Source organism: Mustelus asterias, chromosome 3, assembly GCF_964213995.1.
Source record: "Mustelus asterias chromosome 3, sMusAst1.hap1.1, whole genome shotgun sequence".
NCBI lineage: Eukaryota > Metazoa > Chordata > Chondrichthyes > Carcharhiniformes > Triakidae > Mustelus > Mustelus asterias.
Window position 1 is genome coordinate 73,924,434 of NC_135803.1, and position 21,536 is coordinate 73,945,969.

Genomic DNA, 21,536 nt, shown 5'->3' on the forward strand with positions numbered 1-21,536 from the left:
TAGTGTTCAATTCTGGTCGCCACACTACCAGAAGGATGTGGAGGCTTTGGAGAGGGTACAGAAAAGATTTACCAGGATGTTGCCTGGTATGGAGGGCATTAGCTATGAGGAGAGGTTGGAGAAACTTGGTTTGTTCTCACTGGAGCGACGGAGGTTGAGGGGAGACCTAATAGAAGTCTACAAGATTATGAGAGGCATGGACAAAGTGGATAGTCAGAAGCTTTTTCCCAGGTGGAAGAGTCAATTACTAGGGGGCATAGGTTTAAGGTGCGAGGGGCAAGTTTTAAAAGAGATTTACGAGGCAGATTTTTTTTTTTTTTACAGAGTAGTGGGTGCCTGGAACTCGTTGCCGGGGGAGGTAGTGGAAGCGGATACGGCAGTGACTTTTAAGGGGCGTCTTGACAAGTACATGAATGAGATGGGATTAGAGGGATATGGTCCCCGGAAGCGTAGGGGGTATTAGTGAAGTCAGGCAGCATGGTCAGTGCAGGCTTGGAGGGCCTGTTCCTGTGCTGTAATTTTCTTTGTTCTTTGTAAGTGAGCACCAGGGAGGGCTGTGTTTATGAGGCAGTGACGTTAATACTGAAAGCATTGTTTGGTTTGAATATCAGATTCTGCTGGAGCTACTCATCCTCAAATAGACCTGGCAAACAAATTAAATTCTGGCTTCCCCCCTCCCCCCCACCAAATTCAACTGTGTGCACGTTAATCCCTCAATCCCAGTCTGTGCCAATGCAGTCACTCACAGCTGAGGTGGCAGAGTGAGGGGCACAAACAGACTTATCTAACCACTTTACTTGGGTGGCACAGTGGTTAGCACTGCTGCCTCACAGCACCAGGGACCCGGGTTCAATTTCAGCTTCGGGTCACTGTCTGTGTGGAGTTTGCACATTCTCCCTGTGTCTGCGTGGGTTTCCTCCGGGTGCTCTGGTTTCCTCTGCAATCCAAAGATGTGCGGGTCAGGTTGATTGGCCATTCTAAATTAACCCTAGCGTGGGGGGGATTAGCAGGGCAAATGAGGGGTTACGGAAATAGGGCCTGGGTGGAATTGTGGTCAGTGCAGATATGATGAGCGAATGGCCTCTTTCTACATTGTATGGATTCTCTGTGCAGCCCCTTCCTGGTGGATACTGGATGATGTCCCACACATCAATTAAGCCACTATGACTCACTGTGTGTTCACAGATCAGAAATAAAGCAGTGAAGCCAAACACAACAATGCCTTCAGTATAGAGAGACACTTTGCATTTGCTGGTAGCTCTTCCTCTCTCATTTTCCTGTTGTATGCTGTTGAAGCACTGGTTAGAGGCAGTCCTACTCAGATACTATATCTGTACAGATAAGTGTGCATGTGGGATATTAGGGCAGTTCAATAAAACACAGCTTGTTTACAAAAGGTACCATGTGCCCTACTTAGCTGCCATTGTCAATAGATCATTGCTGTGACTCAAATCTATTCTCAAGGATCAACTTCCTTTCTCTTCTGACTTCTTTCAAACAGAATCAAATGTCAACCGCGATCTGACGTGTGCGTCCTCACTTTAATAAAACAATAATTAGAAAATGTCCTATGAGAATTTGTTACAGGATTTCACTGTCAAAAGAAAAAATTGACGTACAAAATATCCAGCATCTAGACATCTGAATGAAAAAAAAGATCTTTCCTTCTGGTGATTCCAGAGTATATTTTACACTCTGGACCTCATGAAATGTGCGATTGATTGATTCTGGATCTAAAACTAATCCAAAGGTTTATCAGGTTCTTTGATGTCACCAGCCTGGTTGAGCTTCAGCCAATTGCCTCTTCATCTTCACTCAATCCATGGCAATGGGAATCATCAGCACCAGTGTTCAGCTGAAGAGCATGAGGAAGAGCTATGGCTTAGAAGAAGCTGGTGTTAATACTGAAAGCTTCGTTTGGTCTGAATATCATCAAGGATCTGCTGGAGCTCCTCATCCTCAAATCGACCTTCCAAGCTGAAATTCAAAATGTAGAGAACGGCAGGGATGAAAGAGAAAGACACGAATATACTGCAATCACCATCACAGAACAAAACCATCTATTCCACATGCATATTTAAAACTTGCCAAACCCTCAGCAAACATATCTAACAGAGGTCAAACAAGAAATGTTGACACAGGGTCATTGGTTTCAAGCTCAGTATAGCTGATTCACAGCATAAGCACTTATTTGTTCGGGTAGATGTAGAGATGGAAGCGTCTCTAAATGGCTCAGTTTGCCAAAGAATTGGGTTGCATGGTTTTGAGGCGCAGAGCCCGATTTGGGTTTGACCCTCACTACATGTTGATTAAGCTGACCTCTGCCAGGTGGAAGTAACTGAAGGCTGCAGCCAATAACAGTTTCCCTTGCTGAAGACAGGAGGGGCATAAAGCAATTAGGATTGTGTTCCTACACATCTAGTAACCCACCAGGAAGTGGTTGAGTTCAAGTGGGAACATAATTAAGGTGAAGACTGACCACTAGAGCACAGAAGCTGCTGTGATCAGGGGTATGGTTCTCCTGCACAGATCAATGATCGAGGAGGGAGTAAAAATTTCAAGGCAAAGGGTCAATCAGGACCAAGTGCAGTGGAACATGTCTGTTTTGGTGATTTCAAAGCTAATCCCCCTTGCTGCTTTCTTACTCTGGAGCCAATTGACTTGGCTCTTTTAAGTTGGTCGAGAGAACCAGAAAAATGATGATGATCAAGTTGTCACAATAAACTGCAACTACCAGAAATGTCTTCCAGAGATCCATATATATATATCGCCACTTTATAACGATTTGAAAGGATATTGCGCACAACTGGTTTAGCCATCCACTGCTAGATCTGGCTGGACTACATAAAACACTATGGAGCCCTACTCATCTACTAAAACTGTTTGAATCCGGGATCATTCTGGAATGCAAAGTTAACCCCCAATTCTTTTATCAACTACAGACCATCTGACTAAACCCTTCTCCCCTCACCTCCAACAAGTGCCAGTAGCTCTTATTACTAAGATTGAGACAATCCAAACAGCTGCCTCTGCCATGTCACTCTCTTCCAGTGAGCCACCAAGTAAACTTCCTTTAATGCTCTCCCCAGCCCTCGCCCTGAACTCTCATCTTTCCCTATTTCTCTACCTCTCCTCGTGTCCTTTGAACTCATCTTGTACATAGCACCCACTTCTATTTCCCTCCATCCAATTCCCACCAAACTGATCACTCAATTTCCCCTCTTGGTTCTCATATTAGCTGATATTGTTAACGGTTTCTTCTCTTCCCATGTTGTTTCTCGCTCCTTTCAATCTGCCACCATCACATCTCTCCTCAAAAACAACCTTTGACGCAAGCGTCTTTGCAAATAACAGTCCCATCTCCAACTTCCCTTTCTTCTCCAAAGTATTTGGTGTTGCCTCTGTAATCTGCGCCCATCTTCCGAGAACCCCATGTTTGAATCCCTCCAATCAGGTTTCTCCCCCACCACAATATTGAAACAGCTCTTATCAAAGTTACAAATGGCATCCTATGTCACTGATGAAGTAAACTTTCTCTCCTCATCCTTCTTAACTTTCTGCAACCTTTGACACGACTGATCACACCATCCTCCTCCAATACCTCTCCTGTCATCCAGCTGGGAAATACCACTCTCATATGGAACCTTCTAATCTATCTAATCATAACTAGCCACTTGTAATAGCTGCTTTTCCTGCAACTGCCACTGTTACTTCAGGTGTGTCCCCATCCCCAAAATGATCCTTGCCCATCTTGGCAACATCTGAAATGACAGCATTAGTTTTCACATAAATGCTGATGAGCAGCTCGACCTAATCAGCACCTCTCTCAACTCCTCCGTTATTAAATCAGAATGCTTATCTGACACCCAGTTCTGGAGAAGCAAATATTTTCTCCATTTAAATACTGGGAAAACTGAAGCAACTATTTCTGGTTCCCAATCCAAACTCTGTTCCCTCATGACTAATACCATCCCTCTTCCTGATAATGGTCTGAGATAACACAATTTTGGTATAATATTTGATCCCGAAATGAGCTTCTGACCTCATTATTTGTGTCATCACTAAGACCGCCTTTTTCCAGATCCGTGACATTTCCTGACTTCCCTATCTTAGCTCATCTGGTGCTGAAACACTCATTCATCTCTTTGTTACCTCCAGGTTTGACTAATCCAGTGCACTCCTAGCTGGTCTCTCACATACTACCCTGCGTAAACTGGAGGTCATCCAAAACTCTGCTGCCCTTGTCTTAACCCATTTTCTTATCAGTTCTGTACTTGCTGATCAACATTGATTTTAAAGCTCACACCCTTGTTTTCAAATACAAAAATGGCCTTTCCCCTCCCTCTGCATCTCTTCCGAGATGTCTACGTTCCACTAATTCTGGCCTTGTGCATTCACAATTATAATTGCTACACCATTGGTGGCCATGCCTTCAGTTGCCTGGGCCCTAAGCTCTGGAATTGCCTCTCTACATCTCGCTTTCCTCTTTTAAGACTCTTCGTGAAACCTCTCTCTTTGACCAAGGTTTTGGCCATCTAATCTAATATCTCCTTGTGTGGTTCGGTGTCAGACTGTTGTATAATACTCCTGGGATGCATCTTTATGTTTCATTATGGTAAAGGCACTGTATAAATACAAGCTGTTCTTGGTGGGTTTTATCGATACTCAGCTGCAGGAAGCTCTGGATGATCCACAATTTTGTCAGAAAAACTAGTTGGGAAGAACACTTTATTCAAAGTTGACGATGGATAGCTATATCAAGGCATTATCACAATACAGGTGGAATCTGGCCCCATGTTTACAAGAGGAGCAGTATATTATTGAAGAATAGAACGGATCCCTGGGGGCACCACAGAGGTATGGTGCAAGAATAAAATAAGCCATTGCAGGAAATGTGCTGAATGTGAGACGTTATAAAGGACGTGGCATGTTCAAAGCTGCTACCATGGAAATGGATAACACCACAGAAGTGCTGGGAGGATGCTGTGTAGTCAAATTCCTCAAAAGCCATGAAGAGGTCGAGGTGGGACAGAATACAACGATAGTAGTCACACAGGATATCATATATAGAGAGGATTAGAGAGGCGGGTTGAGTAGGACAGAAGATCTAAAAGGAAACAAAAGAATGCCACAACTAGAGTATTGTTGAGGGCCTTCTGACTAGTATTGGCCTCTAAAGAGTTAGCGGAGCAGCAGATTCTGAATGCATCTGCCCATCTAAAAATGTTCACTACAACTTCTAAATCTTTTATCGTAACCCCAAAATAGGGGATTTTAGAATTCATTCGCACCATTCAGTTCACCGCAGAAAAGACAATGTGACTAATGACAAGGGTCTATCAGCTTGTGGATCATGGAATGATCATAAGCCTTGTCTTGGAACTGCAAACACTAATGCATGAATCACCAAAGGACTTGCCAGAGATCTTCAAAAGCATTTCATTTTAATTTCATTTCACTCTGGAAACTAAAAGTTAGACAATACAATGTATTTTGCTTGGCAGAAAATGGCGTCAAGCAACAAGTTTCCAAAGTCTCTGCTGTAGTTCACAACATGGTCAAACTCTTAACTTCTTGTGCTTGTCACTTTTTTTTTTCATCTTTTTTCTTTACATAAAAAGGATTTGGAAAATGAGCTTGTTTTAAAATATCACTTTTAAAGCAAAGCATAATCACAAGTTTAAATTGTGTCCCAAGATGAAAGATAGTTAATGTGCCAATGGAAGACTGTAAGCCCTAGCAATTTATTAACCTTGTCTTGGTAATCGATAAACACCTGGCATCCATTGTGCTGGGCTGTCATCCATTCCCTTTAGGCCCAAATAACCCAGTTATAGGAAAACAACCATAAAGCTTGATCAAAGTCACCACCTCAGAACAGAGCACTGACCTGGGAATGAGAGCTTTGGCCTCCTCAGCCGTTTCGGGACACAGGTTGGCCAGACTGGCCAGCTCAAATTTGTGCAATTTTTTCTGTAATAGCAGACTACAAGAAAGAGAAAACGAAAGTTATACTTCAAATAAAACCCAGAGATGAACTCACACTCAACTCAATCTTTCCACAAGAACCCATTTTCCTATTTGGATTCTGTACCACCATTTCCACTGAGCAGAACAGTCACCTATAGACATTGCAGGTTCATTTGTCTGGCTGATTGGGATATTTGTTTCTCTACCCAACCCCCTGCCCTATCCTTGGATGACAGGCAGAGGGTGCGCACTGAGGCATCTGGCAGCATCAACCAGGAACAAGCTTGTAACATGAATGACATGGACAGAAAATGGCTAATATGATAAACATTGTGAAAATAAAATTGAGAAATTCAGCTGACCACTTAATTGTTCTTTCATGGCATGTAATTGGACATTGTCCATCCTTAAATGCCCTTGAACAGAGTGGCTTGCTCAGCCGTTTCAAAGGGCAGTCAAGCGTCAATCACATTGCGGTGGGTCTGGACTCAAATATAGAACAGATTGGTTAAGGATAGCTGATTTCCTAAAGGACATTAGGAACCAGATGGTTCAATGATAGTTGTCATGGCCACCATTAAAATGACTAGCTTTATATTTCAGATTTATTAATGTAATTTAAATTCCTCTAGCTGCTGTACATGAGCCTGGCCTTTTGGATGACTAGTCTAGTGACATTGCCACTACACCATCATCTCCCCCACGTGATAAGGGATTCCTCTGCACTTACTAAATGGAACCGCAAAGCTATAAGGAAAGAAGGGTTTGTCTGTGATTAAGCACAGAGAAGCTTAAACAAGAATGAAAAAAAACAATTGATTACTGTACGTGTAAATTTACAATCATAGATAAAATAATGGGTAGAAGACAAATTACTTTGGGGAGAATAAACAAACTATTGAAGGAAAGCAACTCATGCTGCTAGGTATCAAGGGAAGTCTCCTCAAATCACAATTGAGAGATTCCAGCTGCACACAAGGAGGATCAGTGGTTCTAGGGTATAAACACTGCTAGTCTAAGTGGACAGCTTGAACTTACAAGACCGGTGATCAACCCGAGCATCTAAAGCTTCAGGTGAGCATATGGACAGGTTATCAGTTTACAAAATTCTACAGTACAGGAGGCGACCTTTTGGCCTATCACGCCTATGCCAACTCTATGAAGTAGTTACCCAATTAGTTCTCATCCCTCTGCTCTTTTCAATAGCCTTGTTATTCTTTCTCCTCTTCAAGAATATTTATCCCACGCCCTTCTGAAGGTTTTATGTGATTACAATGGCTGATGGATCAATGTGAGGGAAGACGGAAGCCTTTTTTTCTTAAAGCTTTGAAGCTGCTAACCCTACAAACAGGATACACACCGCATATTGTAATTCACTGAACATTTTGAAATCCACCTGTACTGACCTCCTGACACTGGCGATGGTCTCCCTGTTTTTGAAGCGGCTGAATCTGGCTGTGTAGTTTAATGTTTTCATGAAGACTTCAGAGAGCTCCTGTTCGTCCTCTGCACTCTCATTCTGCTGCTTCCTGTGCTCCAGCAGCATGTGTACTTCAGAGTTCAACAGGGTCTCCGAGCTTTCAAATTCTGAGAACACAAAAACCATCCAAATGGAACTAAACCTTCCGTCAGTTGCCCCACTATAACCCTCTCAACAAATCGCTCCCTCGAACGGTACGCTGCTGGAGCCCCAGTAACTAGCATCTGGCATCGGGTTTACTGCTTCTGTTCCTGTTTATTGCGTTCCATACGTAAAACACCCACAATCAGAGTGGTTAGAACAGTATTGTACCCAAGCAGAGGGGGACAATCAAAGGATGAACTCATCAGATCACACCCACGCACCCCCATACTCTGAGTGTTTGCTGGGCAGTAAATGGTACATATACTTTGGGCAGAACCCAATTAATAAAGGTACCAAAAAAGTGTCAAGTAAATAAAGCTTTTCTTAAATTTAAAAAGGTCCTGAAAGAGGCGTGATAACCACCACAAGAAATGGCATTGACCACATTGCAGCATTATTTTCATTCTGCACAGTGATCAGGTGCCCATGTCATGTTTCATGTGACATTTTCTAAAATTTCAATCGTGAAATTAAGCAAATAAAACACACACAAAAGTGGGGGTTACTCAGCTGGAAATAAAACAGCCCAAAGGAGAGAATGTGGTTTTTTTCTCATGTCGAGCGAAGGTACAGAGTTTCCTTCACATTGTTCAGTTAAAAATCACAACATCTGTTTACTGTCAAGTCCACATTGGCCAGAGATTTAAAGGGTGAGTGGATTGGGGGGGCTTCATGGGAGAGGAGAGTGGTGTTGATGGGGCAAATAAATTGCTGAGGGAGCCTCAGGGGGGAGGGGCAGGGAGAAATGGAGGGGGTTGGGAGAAATGGAGGGGGTTGGGAGAAATGGAGGGGATGGTGCAACCACCATTCCCCCTCAAAACCCCTTGCTCCCTGCCCCTTCGCTCCAAACGCATCAATCCCTCTCAGCCCCTCAAATTCCCCTTCCCCCCCCCCCACAAAACACCCCAAACCCCCTTGCTTCCCGCAACCCCTCTTCCATTTCCGAAGCCTCCTCAGTTCCCCAAACCCCCTCACTTGCCCCAACTTTCCACAAAACTCACTCGCTTACCCCAACTTTCTCCAATTCCCTTCTGACCACCAACTTTCCCCAGACCCCCTTGCTCCCCCATTACTCAAGCCTCCTCACTTGCCCCAGACCCCCTTTCTCTGAACTGCCTTGCTTTTGCCAACACTCCCTGAATCCCCTCCCTCCCCCCTCTGACTTTCCCCAACTGTCGCCCCCCCCCCCGACTCTCCCCAACCCTCCGCCCCCCCCGACTCTCCCCAACCCTCCCCGACTTTCCCCAACCCTCCGCCCCCCCACCCTCCCCCCGACACTCCCCAACCCTCCGCCCCCCCGCCGATTCTCCTCAACCCCCCGCCCCCACCCCCCCGACTTTCCCCAACCCTGCGCCCCCCACTGACTCTCCCCAACCCTCCGCCACCCCAACCCTGTACCCCCCCCGACTCTACCCAACCCTCCGCCCCCCCGACTCTCCCCAACCCTCCGCCCCCCCCGACTCTCCCCAACCCTCCGCCCCCCCCCCGACTCTCCCCAACCCTCCGCCACCCCAACCCTGTACCCCCCCCGACTCTACCCAACCCTCCGCCCCCCCCCGACTCTCCCCAACCCTCCGCCCCCCCCGACTCTCCCCAACCCTCCGCCCCCCCCCCGACTCTCCCCAACCCTCCGCCCCCCACCGACTCACCCCAACCCTCCCCCCCCCCCCGACTCTCCGTCTCCCCCCACCCCCAACACTCCGTCTCCCACCCCCCCAACTCTCCGTCTCCCCCCCCCCCCCAACTCTCCGTCTCCCCCCCCCCAACTCTCCGTCTCCCCCCCCCCCAACTCTCCGTCTCCCCCCCCCCCCCCCAACTCTCCGTCTCCCACTCCCCCCCCCCCCCCCCGACTCTCCGTCCCCTCCCCCCCCCCCCCCGGGACTCTCCGTCTCCCCCCCCCCCAGACTCTCTGTCTCCCCCCCCCGCCCGAACTCTACGTCTCCCCCCCCCCCCCCGACTCTCCGTTTCCCACTCTCCCCCCCCCCCCCCTCCCGGACTCTCCGTCTCTCCCCCCCCCCCCCCCCCGCCGGACTCTCCGTCTCTCCCCCCCCCCCCACGGACTCTCTCCCCCCCCCGGACTCTCCGTCTCCCCCCCCCCCCACTCTCCGTCTCCCCCCCCCCCCGACTCTACGTCTCCCCCCCCCGCCACCCCGGACTCTCCGTCCCCCCCGTCTCTCCGTCCCTCCTGGACTCTCCGTCTCCACCCCCCCCCCCGGACTCTCCGTCTCCCCCCCCCCCCGACTCTCCGTCTCCCCCCCCTCCGACTCTCCGTCTCCCACCCCCCCCGACTCTCCGTCTCCCACCCCCCCCCGACTCTCCGTCTCCCCCCCCCCAAACACTCCGTCTCCCACCCCCCAACTCTCCGTCTCCACCCCCCCAACTCTCCGTCTCCCCCCCCCCCAACTCTCCGTCTCCCCCCCCCCCCAACTCTCCGTCTCCCACTCCCCTCCCCCCGACTCTCCGTCTCCCACCCCCCCGACTCTCCGTCTCCCACCCCCCCCCCGACTCTCCGTCTTCCCCCCCCCAAACACTCCGTCTCCCACCCCCCAACTCTCCGTCTCCACCCCCCCCAACTCTCCGTCTCCCCCCCCCGCCCAACTCTCCGTCTCCCACTCCCCTCCCCCCGACTCCTCCCCCCCCCCCCCCCCCGGGACTCTCCGTCTCCCCCCCCCCCCCAGACTCTCTGTCTCCCCCCCCCCGAACTCTACGTCTCCCCCCCCCCGAACTCTACGTCTCCCCCCCCCCCCGAACTCTACGTCTCCCCCCGCCCCCGAACTCTACGTCTCCCCCCCCTCCCGACTCTCCGTCTCCCACTCCCCCCACCCCCCTCCCGGACTCTCCGTCTCTCCCCCCCCCCCCGGACTCTCCGTCTCCCCCCCCCCCTCCCCCCCCCCGGACTCTCCGTCTCTCCCCCCCCCCCCACGGACTCTCCGTCTCCCCCCCCCCCCCGGACTCTCCGTCTCCCCCCCCCCCGACTCTCCCGTCTCCCCCCCCTCCGACTCTCCGTCTCCCACCCCCCCGACTCTCCGTCTCCCACCCCCCCCCGACTCTCCGTCTCCCCCCCCCAAACACTCCGTCTCCCACCCCCCAACTCTCCGTCTCCACCCCCCCAACTCTCCGTCTCCCCCCCCCCAACTCTCCGTCTCCCACTCCCCTCCCCCCGACTCTCCGTCTCCCACCCCCCCCGACTCTCCGTCTCCCACCCCCCCCCCGACTCTCCGTCTTCCCCCCCCCAAACACTCCGTCTCCCACCCCCCAACTCTCCGTCTCCACCCCCCCCCAACTCTCCGTCTCCCCCCCGCCCAACTCTCCGTCTCCCACTCCCCCTCCCCCCGACTCCTCCCCCCCCCCCCCCCCGGGACTCTCCGTCTCCCCCCCCCCCCCCAGACTCTCTGTCTCCCCCCCCCCCGAACTCTACGTCTCCCCCCCCCCCCGAACTCTACGTCTCCCCCCCCCCCCCCGAACTCTACGTCTCCCCCCCCCTCCCGACTCTCCGTCTCCCACTCCCCCCCACCCCCCTCCCGGACTCTCCGTCTCTCCCCCCCCCCCCGGACTCTCCGTCTCCCCCCCCCCCTCCCCCCCCCCGACTCTCCGTCTCTCCCCCCCCCCCCCACGGACTCTCCGTCTCCCCCCCCCCCCCGGACTCTCCGTCTCCCCCCCCCCCACTCTCCGTCTCTCCCCCCCCCCCCCCCCCCCCCCGACTCTACGTCTCCCCCTCCCCCCCCGGACTCTCCGTCTCCCCGTCCCTCCTGGACTCTCCGTCCCCCCCGCCCCCCCGGACTCTCCGTCCCCCCCGGACTCTCCGTCCCCCCCACCCCCCCACCCCCCCCCCCCCGGACTCTCCGTCTCCCACCCCCCCCGACTCTCCGTCTCCCACCCCCCCCCGACTCTCCGTCTCCCACCCCCCCCCCGACTCTCCGTCTCCCCCCCCCAAACACTCCGTCTCCCACCCCCCAACTCTCCGTCTCCACCCCCCCCCAACCTCTCCGTCTCCCCCCCCCCCCCAACTCTCCGTCTCCCACTCCCCTCCCCCCGACTCCTCCCCCCCCCCCCCCCCGGGACTCTCCGTCTCCCCCCCCCCCCAGACTCTCTGTCTCCCCCCCCCTGAACTCTACGTCTCCCCCCCCCTGAACTCTACGTCTCCCCCCCCCCCGAACTCTACGTCTCCCCCCCCCCCGAACTCTACGTCTCCCCCCCCCCCCCACGAACTCTACGTCTCCCCCCCCCCTCCCGACTCTCCGTCTCCCACTCCCCCCACCCCCCTCCCGGACTCTCCGTCTCTCCCCCCCCCCCCGGACTCTCCGTCTCCCCCCCCCCCCCCCGGACTCTCCGTCTCTCCCCCCCCCCCCCACGGACTCTCCGTCTCTCCCCCCCCCCCCACGGACTCTCCGTCTCCCCCCCCCCCCCGGACTCTCCGTCTCCCCCCCCCCCCCCCCCCCGGACTCTCCGTCTCTCCCCCCCCCCCCACGGACTCTCCGTCTCCCCCCCCCCCCCGGACTCTCCGTCTCCCCCCCCCCCCCACTCTCCGTCTCTCCCCCCACCCCCGACTCTACGTCTCCCCCTCCCCCCCGGACTCTCCGTCCCCCCCGTCTCTCCGTCCCTCCTGGACTCTCCGTCCCCCCCGCCCCCCGGACTCTCCGTCCCCCCCACCCCCCCCCGGACTCTCCGTCTCCCACCCCCCCCGACTCTCCGTCTCCCACCCCCCCCCCCGACTCTCCGTCTCCCCCCCCCAAACACTCCGTCTCCCACCCCCAACTCTCCGTCTCCACCCCCCCAACTCTCCGTCTCCCCCCCCCCCCCCCAACTCTCCGTCTCCCACTCCCCTCCCCCCGACTCCTCCCCCCCCCCCCCCCCGGGACTCTCCATCTCCCCCCCCCCCCGGACTCTCCGTCTCCCCCCCTCCCCCCCCCCCCCCCCGACTCTCCGTCTCCCCCCCCCCCCGGACTCTCCGTCTCCCCCCCTCCCCCCCCCGACTCTCCGTCTCCCCCCCCCCCGGGACTCTCCGTATCCCCCCCCCCCGGGACTCTCCGTCTCCCCCCCCGACACTCCGTCTCCCCCCCGCCCCCCGACTCTCCGTCTCCCCCCCCCCCGACTCTCCGTCTCTCCCCCGCCCCCCGACTCTCCGTCTCCCCCCCGCCCCCCGACTCCCCCCCGCCCCCCGACTCTCCGTCTCCCCCCCGCCCCCCGACTCTCCGTCTCTCCCCCCCCCCCCCGACTCTGTCCTCCCCCCCCCCCCGGCACTCTCCGTCTCCCCTCCCCCCACCCGGGACTCTCCGTTCCCCCCCCCCCGGGACTCTCCGTCTCCACCCCCCCCGGACTCTCCGTCTCCCCCCCTCCCCCCCCCCCGACTCTCCGTCTCTCCCCCCCCCCCCGACTCTCCGTCTCCCCCCCGCCCCCCGACTCTCCGTCTCCCCCCCGCCCCCCGACTCTCCGTCTCCCCCCCGCCCCCCGACTCTCCGTCTCTCCCCCCCCCCCCCCCGACTCTGTCCTCCCCCCCCCCCCCGGCACTCTCCGTCTCCCCTCCCCCCACCCGGGACTCTCCGTTCCCCCCCCCCGGGACTCTCCGTCTCCACCCCCCCCGGACTCTCCGTCTCCCCCCCTCCCCCCCCCCCGACTCTCCGTCTCTCCCCCCCCCCCCCGACTCTCCGTCTCCCCCCCCCCCGGGACTCTCCATATCCCCCCCCCCGGGACACTCCGTATCCCCCCCCCGGGACTCTCCGTCCGTCCCCCCCCCCGGGACTCTCCGTCCGTCCCCCCCCCCGACTCTCCGTCCCCCCCCCCCCGACTCTCCGTCCCCCCCCCCCCGACTCTCCGTCCCCCCCCCCCCGACTCTCCGTCCCCCCCCCCCCCCCGACTCTCCGTCCCCCCCCCCCCCCGACTCTCCGTCCCCCCCCCCCCGACTCTCCGTCTCCCCCACCCCCCCCGACTCTCCGTCTCCCACCCCCCCCCGACTCTCCGTCTCCCCCACCCCCCCCCCGACTCTCCGTCTCCCCCACCCCCCCGACTCTCCGTCTCCCCCACCCCCCCCCCCCCGACTCTCCGTCTCCCACCCCCCCCCCCCCCGGAACTCTCCGTCTCTCCCCCCCCCCCCCCCGGACTCTCCGTCTCCCCCCCCCCGGACTCTCCGTCTCCCCCCCCCCGGACTCTCCGTCTCCCCCCCCCCCGGACTCTCCGTCTCCCCCCCCCGGACTCTCCGTCTCCCCCCCCCCGGACACTCCGTCTCCCCCCCCCCGGACACTCCGTCTCCCCCCCCCCCGGACTCTCCGTCTCCCCCCCCCCCGGACTCTCCGTCTCCCCCCCCCCCCCCCCGCCGACTCTCCGTCTCCCACTCCCCCCCCCACCCCGGACTCTCCGTCTCTCCCCCCCCCCCCCCCCCCGACTCTCCCCCCCCCCCACTTTCCGTCTTCCCCCCCCCCACTCTCCGTCTCCCCACCCCCGACTCTCCGTCTCCCCCCCCCCCCGACTCTCCGTCTCCCCGCCCCCGACTCTCCGTCTCCCCCCCCCCGAATCTCCGTCTCCCCCCCCCCCGACTCTCCGTCCCCCCCCCCCCCGCGACTCTCCGTCTCCCCCCCCCCCTCGGACTCTCCGTACCCCCCCCCGACTCTCCGTCTCCCCCCCCCGCCGACACTCCGTCTCCCCCCCCCCCCCCCTCGGACTCTCCGTACCCCCCCCCCGGACTCTCCCCCCCCCACCCCCGACTCTCCGTTCCCCCCCCCCCCCGACTCTCCGTCCCCCCGTCCCCCCCCCGGACTCTCCATCGCCCCCCCCCCGGACTCTCCCCAACCCTCCGCCCCCCCGACTCTCCCCAACCCTCCGCCCCCCCCCGGACTTTCCCCAACCCTCCGCCCCCCCCCCGACTCTCCCCAACCCTCCGCCCCCCCCCGACTCTCCCCAACCCTCCGCCCCCCCCCGACTCTCCCCAACCCTCCGCCCCCCCGACTCTCCCCAACCCTCCGCCCCCCCCCGACTCTCCCCAACCCTCCGCCCCCCCGACTCTCCCCAATCCGCCCCCCCGACTCTCCCCAACCCTCCGCCCCCCGCGACTCTCCCCAACCCTCCGCCCGCCCCGACTCTCCTCAACCCTCCGCCCCCCCCAACCCTCCGCCCCCCCCGACTCTCCCCAACCCTCCGTCCCCCCCGACTAACCGCCCCCCCGACTCTCCCCAACCCTCCGCCCCCCCCCCGACTCTCCCCAACCCTACGCCCCACCGACTCTCCCCAACCCTCCGCCCCCACCGACTCTCCCCAACCCTCCGCCCCCCCAAACCTCCGCCCCCCCCCGACTCTCCCCAACCCTCCGCCCCCCCCGACTCTCCCCAACCCTCCGCCCCCCCGACTCTCCCCAACCCTCCGCCCCCCCCCGACTCTCCCCAATCCTCCGCCCCCACCGACTCTCCCCAACCCTCCGCCCCCACCGACTCTCCCCAACCCTCCGCCCCCCCAAACCTCCGCCCCCCCCGACTCTCCCCAACCCTCCGCCCCCCCCCCGACTCTCCCCAACCCTCCGCCCCCCCCGACTCTCCCCAACCCTCCGCCCCCCCCGACACTCCCCAACCCTCCGCCCCCCCGACTCTTCCCAACCCTCCGTCCCTCCCGACTCTCCGCCCCCCCGACTCTCCCCAACCCTCCGCCCCCCCGACTCTCCCCAACCCTCCGCCCCCCCGACTCTCCCCAACCCTCCGCCCCCCCCGACTCTCCCCAACCCTCCGCCCCCCCCGACTCTCCCCAACCCTCCGCCCCCCCCGACTCTCCCCAACCCTCCGCCCCCCCCCGACTCTCCCCAACCCTCCGCCCGCCCCCCCCGACTCTCCCCAACCCTCCGCCCCCCCAACTCTCCCCAACCCTCCGCCCCCCCCCCGACTCTCCCCAACCCTCCGCCCGCCCCCCCCCGACTCTCCCCAACCCTCCGCCCGCCCCCTCCGACTCTCCCCAACCCTCCGCCCGCCCCCCCCGACTCTCCCCACCCTCCGCCCGCCGCCCCCGACTCTCCCCAACCCTCCGCCCGCCCCCTCCGACTCTCCCCAACCCTCCGCCCGCCCCCTCCGACTCTCCCCAACCCTCCGCCCGCCCCCCCCGACTGTCCCCAACCCTCCGCCCGCCCCCTCCGACTCTCCCCAACCCTCCGCCCGCCCCCTCCGACTCTCCCCAACCCTCCGCCCGCCCCCCCCGACTCTCCCCAACCCTCCGCCCCCCCCAACTCTCCCCAACCCTCCGCCCCCCCCCCGACTTTCCCCAACCCTCCGCCCGCCCCCTCCGACTCTCCCCAACCCTCCGCCCCCCCCAACTCTCCCCAACCCTCCGCCCCCCCCCCGACTTTCCCCAACCCTCCGCCCGCCCCCCCCGACTCTCCCCAACCCTCCGCCCCCCCGACTTTCCCCAACCCTCCGCCCGCCGCCCCCGACTCTCCCCAACCCTCCGCCCGCCCCCTCCGACTCTCCCCAACCCTCCACCCGCCCCCTCCGACTCTCCCCAACCCTCCGCCCCCCCCGACTCTCCCCAACCCTCCGCCACCCCCCCCGACTCTCCGCCCCCCACCCGACTCTCCCCAACCCTCCGCCACCCCCCCCGACTCTCCGCCCCCCCCCCCCGACTCTCCCCAACCCTCCGCCCCCCCCGACTCTCCCCACCCCTCCGCTCTCCCCCGGACTCTCCCCAACACTCCGCCGCCCCCGACTCTTCCCAACCCTCCGCCCCCCCCGACTCTCCCCAACCCTCCACCCCCCCCCCCCCCCCGACTCTCCCCAACCCTCCGCCCCCCGGACTCTCCCCAACCCTCCGCCCCCCTGGACTCTCCCCAACACTCCGCCCCCCCGGACTCTCCTCAACCCTCCGCCCCCCCCCCGACTCTCCCCAACCCTCCGCCCCCCCCCCGACTCTCCCCAACCCTCCGCCCCCACCGACTCTCCCCAACCCTCCGCCCCCCGACTCTCCCCAAACCTCCGCCCCCCCGACTCTCCCCAACCCTCCGCCCCCCCCCGACTCTCCCCAAACCTCCGCCCCCCCGACTCTCCCCAACCCTCCGCCCCCCCCCCCGACTCTCCCCAACCCTCCGCCCCCACCGACTCTCCCCAACCCTCCGCCCCCCGACTCTCCCCAAACCTCCGCCCCCCCGACTCTCCCCAACCCTCCCCCCCCCCGACTCTCCCCAACCCTCCGCCCCCCCGACTCTCCCCGACCCTCCGCCCCCCCCGACACTCCCCGACCCTCCGCCCCCCCGACTCTCCCCGACCCTCCGTCCCCCCCGACTCTCCCCGACCCTCCGCCCCCCCCGACTCTCCCCGACCCTCCGCCCCCCCCGACTCTCCCCAACCCTCCGCCCCCCCCCGACTCTCCCCAACCCTCCGCCCCCCCGACTCTCCCCAACCCTCCGCCCCCCCCGACTCTCCCCAACCCTCCGCCCCCCCGACTCTCCCCAACCCTCCGCCCCCCCGACTCTCCCCAACCCTCCGCCCCCCCCGACTCTCCCCAACCCTCCGCCCCCCCCCCGACTGTCCCCAACCCTCCGCCCGCCCCGACTCTCCCCAACCCTCCGCCCGCCCCCTCCGACTCACTCCAACCCTCCGCCCCCTCCGACTCTCCCCAACCCTCCGCCCCCCCCGACTCTCCCCAACCCTCCGCCCGCCCCCTCCGACTCTCCCCAACCCTCCGCCCGCCCCCCCCGACTCTCCCCAACCCTCCGCCCGCCGCCCCCGACTCTCCCCAACCCTCCGCCCGCCGCCCCCGACTCTCCCCAACCCTCCGCCCCCCCGACTCTCCCCAACCCTCCGCCCCCCCCGACTCTCCCCAACCCTCCGCCCCCCCGACTCTCCCCAACCCTCCGCCCCCCCCGACTCTCCCCAACCCTCCGCCCCCCCCGACTCTCCCCAACCCTCCGCCCCCCGACTCTCCCCAACCCTCCGCCCCCCCAACTCTCCCCAACCCTCCGCCCCCCCCGACTCTCCCCAACCCTCCGCCCGCCCCCTCCGACTCTCCCCAACCCTCCGCCCCCCCCGACTCTCCCCAACCCTCCGCCACCCCCCCCGACTCTCCGCCCCCCACCCGACTCTCCCCAACCCTCCGCCACCCCCCCCGACTCTCCGCCCCCCCCGACTCTCCCCAACCCTCCGCCCCCCCGACTCTCCCCAACCCTCCGCCCCCCCCGACTCTCCCCACCCCTCCGCTCTCCCCCGGACTCTCCCCAACCCTCCGCCCCCCCCGACTCTCCCCAACCCTCCGCCCCCCCCGACTCTCCCCAACCCTCCGCCGCCCCCGACTCTTCCCAACCCTCCGCCCCCCCCGACTCTCCCCAACCCTCCACCCCCCCCCCCCCCCGACTCTCCCCAACCCTCCGCCCCCCCCGACTCTCCCCAACCCTCCACCCCCCCCCCCCCCCCCCGACTCTCCCCAACCCTCCGCCCCCCTGGACTCTCCCCAACACTCCGCCCCCCCGGACTCTCCTCAACCCTCCGCCCCCCCCCGACTCTCCCCAACCCTCCGCCCCCCCCCCCGACTCTCCCCAACCCTCCGCCCCCACCGACTCTCCCCAACCCTCCGCCCCCCGACTCTCCCCAAACCTCCGCCCCCCCGACTCTCCCCAAACCTCCGCCCCCCCGACTCTCCCCAAACCTCCGCCCCCCCCGACTCTCCCCAACCCTCCCCCCCCCCCCGACTCTCCCCGACCCTCCGCCCCCCCGACTCTCCCCGACCCTCCGCCCCCCCCGACACTCCCCGACCCTCCGCCCCCCCGACTCTCCCCGACCCTCCGTCCCCCCGACTCTCCCCGACCCTCCGTCCCCCCCGACTCTCCCCAACCCTCCGCCCCCCCCGACTCTCCCCAACCCTCCGCCCCCCCCGACTCTCCCCAACCCTCCGCCCGCCCCCTCCGACTCTCCCCAACCCTCCGCCCGCCGCCCCCGACTCTCCCCAACCCTCCGCCCGCCGCCCCCGACTCTCCCCAACCCTCCGCCCCCCCGACTCTCCCCAACCCTCCGCCCGCCCCCCCCGACTCTCCCCAACCCTCCGCCCGCCGCCCCCGACTCTCCCCAACCCTCCGCCCGCCGCCCCCGACTCTCCCCAACCCTCCGCCCCCCCGACTCTCCCCAACCCTCCGCCCCCCCCGACTCTCCCCAACCCTCCGCCCCCCCCGACTCTCCCCAACCCTCCGCCCCCCCCGACTCTCCCCAACCCTCCGCCCCCCCCCGACTCTCCCCAACCCTCCGCCCGCCCCCTCCGACTCTCCCCAACCCTCCGCCCCCCCGACTCTCCCCAACCCTCCGCCCGCCCCCCCCGACTCTCCCCAACCCTCCGCCCGCCCCCCCCGACTCTCCCCAACCCTCCGCCCGCCCCCTCCGACTCTCCCCAACCCTCCGCCCGCCCCCCCCGACTCTCCCCAACCCTCCGCCCCCCCGACTCTCCCCAACCCTCCGCCCGCCGCCCCCGACTCTCCCCAACCCTCCGCCCGCCCCCTCCGACTCTCCCCAACCCTCCGCCCCCCCCCGACTCTCCCCAACCCTCCGCCCGCCGCCCCCGACTCTCCCCAACCCTCCGCCCGCCGCCCCCGACTCTCCCCAACCCTCCGCCCCCCCGACTCTCCCCAACCCTCCGCCCCCCCGACTCTCCCCAACCCTCCGCCCCCCCGACTCTCCCCAACCCTCCGCCCCCCCCGACTCTCCCCAACCCTCCGCCCCCCCCGACTCTCCCCAACCCTCCGCCCCCCCCGACTCTCCCCAACCCTCCGCCCCCCGACTCTCCCCAACCCTCCGCCCCCCCCGACTCTCCCCAACCCTCCGCCCCCCCCCGACTCTCCCCAACCCTCCGCCCGCCCCCTCCGACTCTCCCCAACCCTCCGCCCGCCCCCCCCGACTCTCCCCAACCCTCCGCCCCCCCGACTCTCCCCAACCCTCCGCCCGCCGCCCCCGACTCTCCCCAACCCTCCGCCCGCCCCCTCCGACTCTCCCCAACCCTCCACCCGCCCCCTCCGACTCTCCCCAACCCTCCGCCCCCCCGACTCTCCCCAACCCTCCCCAAACCTCCCACCCCCCGACTCTCCCCAACCATCCGCCCCCCCGACTCTCCCCAACCCTCCGCCCCCCCGACTCTCCCCAACCCTCCGCCACCCCCCCCGACTCTCCGCCCCCCACCCGACTCTCCCCAACCCTCCGCCACCCCCCCCCGACTCTCCGCCCCCCCCCCGACTCTCCCCAACTCTCCGCCCCCCCCCCGACTCTCCCCAACTCTCCGCCCCCCCGACTCTCCCCAACCCTCCACCCCCCCCCCCCCCGACTCTCCCCAACCCTCCGCCCCCCGGACTCTCCCCAACCCTCCGCCCCCCTGGACTCTCCCCAACACTCCGCCCCCCCGGACTCTCCTCAACCCTCCGCCCCCCCCCCGACTCTCCCCAACCCTCCGCCCCCCCCCCGACTCTCCCCAACCCTCCGCCCCCACCGACTCTCCCCAAACCTCCGCCCCCCCCGACTCTCCCCAACCCTCCCCCCCCCGACTCTCCCCGACCCTCCGCCCCCCCGACTCTCCCCGACCCTCCGCCCCCCCCCGACACTCCCCGACCCTCCGCCCCCCCGACTCTCCCCGACCCTCCGTCCCCCCCGACTCTCCCCGACCCTCCGCCCCCCCCGACTCTCCCCGACCCTCCGCCCCCCCGACTCTCCCCGACCCTCCGCCCCCCCGACTCTCCCCGACCCTCCGCCCCCCCCGACTCTCCCCAACCCTCCGCCCCCCCCGACTCTCCCCAACCCTCCGCCCCCCCGACTCTCCCCGACCCTCCGCCCCCCCGACTCTCCCCGACCCTCCGCCCCCCCGACTCTCCCCGACCCTCCGCCCCCCCCGACTCTCCCCGACCCTCCGCCCCCCCGACTCTCCCCGACCCTCCGCCCCCCCGACTCTCCCCAACCCTCCGCCCCCCCCGACTCTCCCCAACCCTCCGCCCCCGCCGACTCTCCCCAACCCTCCGCCCCCCCCCGACTGTCCCCAACCCTCCGCCCGCCCCGACTCTCCCCAACCCTCCGCCCGCCCCGACTCTCCCCAACCCTCCGCCCGCCCCCTCCGACTCTCCCCAACCCTCCGCCCCCTCCGACTCTCCCCAACCCTCCGCCCGCCCCCTCCGACTCTCCCCAACCCTCCGCCCCCCCCGACTCTCCCCAACCCTCCGCCCGCCGCCCCCGACTCTCCCCAACCCTCCGCCCGCCGCCCCCGACTCTCCCCAACCCTCCGCCCGCCCCCTCCGACTCTCCCCAACCCTCCGCCCGCCCCCCCGACTCTCCCCAACCCTCCGCCCGCCCCCCCGACTCTCCCCAACCCTCCGCCCCCCCCCGACTCTCCCCAAACCTCCGCCCCCCCGACTCTCCCCACCCCTCCGTTCCCCCCCGACTCTCCCCACCCCTCCGTTCCCCCCCGACTCTCCCCAACCCTCCGCCCGCCCCCCCGACTCTCCCCAACCCTCCGCCCCCCCCCGACTCTCCCCAAACCTCCCACCCCCCGACTCTCCCCAACCCTCCGCCCCCCCGACTCTCCCCAACCCTCCGCCCCCCCGACTCTCCCCAACCCTCCGCCCCCCCGACTCTCCCCACCCCTCCGTTCCCCCCCGACTCTCCCCACCCCTCCGTTCCCCCCCGACTCTCCCCACCCCTCCGTTCCCCCCCGACTCTCCCCACCCCTCCGTTCCCCCCCGACTCTCCCCACCCCTCCGCTCCCCCCGGACTCTCCCCAACACTCCGCCCCCCCCCGACTCTCCCCAACCTCCTTCACCATCCCCTGTTCTCTCGCCTCTATCCGCCGAATATCTTCCCTCGCCCCGCGGTACCTTTCGGAAACACCAACTGGGAAGCGTCCTCCTCCACATCCCCGACCCGGGCTTCACTCCCGCAGGCCGCCATTTTCAACCCTGGCTGACTCGGAAATAGACCTGTGGTGGAGCCGCATGCGCAACAACTCTGTGCAGACTTCGTAT

The 21,536-nt window shown here is 63.3% G+C and overlaps 1 protein-coding gene across 1 annotated transcript; it reads right to left on the bottom strand.

The window, feature by feature from the left end:
• Positions 1-1,522: 1,522 nt before the first annotated feature.
• LOC144491420 (DNA-directed RNA polymerase II subunit RPB4) lies at positions 1,523-21,475 on the bottom strand. Its single transcript, XM_078209218.1, has 4 exons — positions 21,390-21,475; positions 7,377-7,557; positions 5,891-5,986; positions 1,523-1,977 (listed from the first exon to the last, which is right to left on the bottom strand). Exons 1-4 carry the CDS (start codon positions 21,460-21,462, stop codon positions 1,899-1,901), a joined length of 429 nt encoding a protein of 142 aa, XP_078065344.1. The 5' UTR covers positions 21,463-21,475; the 3' UTR covers positions 1,523-1,898.
• Positions 21,476-21,536: the final 61 nt, after the last annotated feature.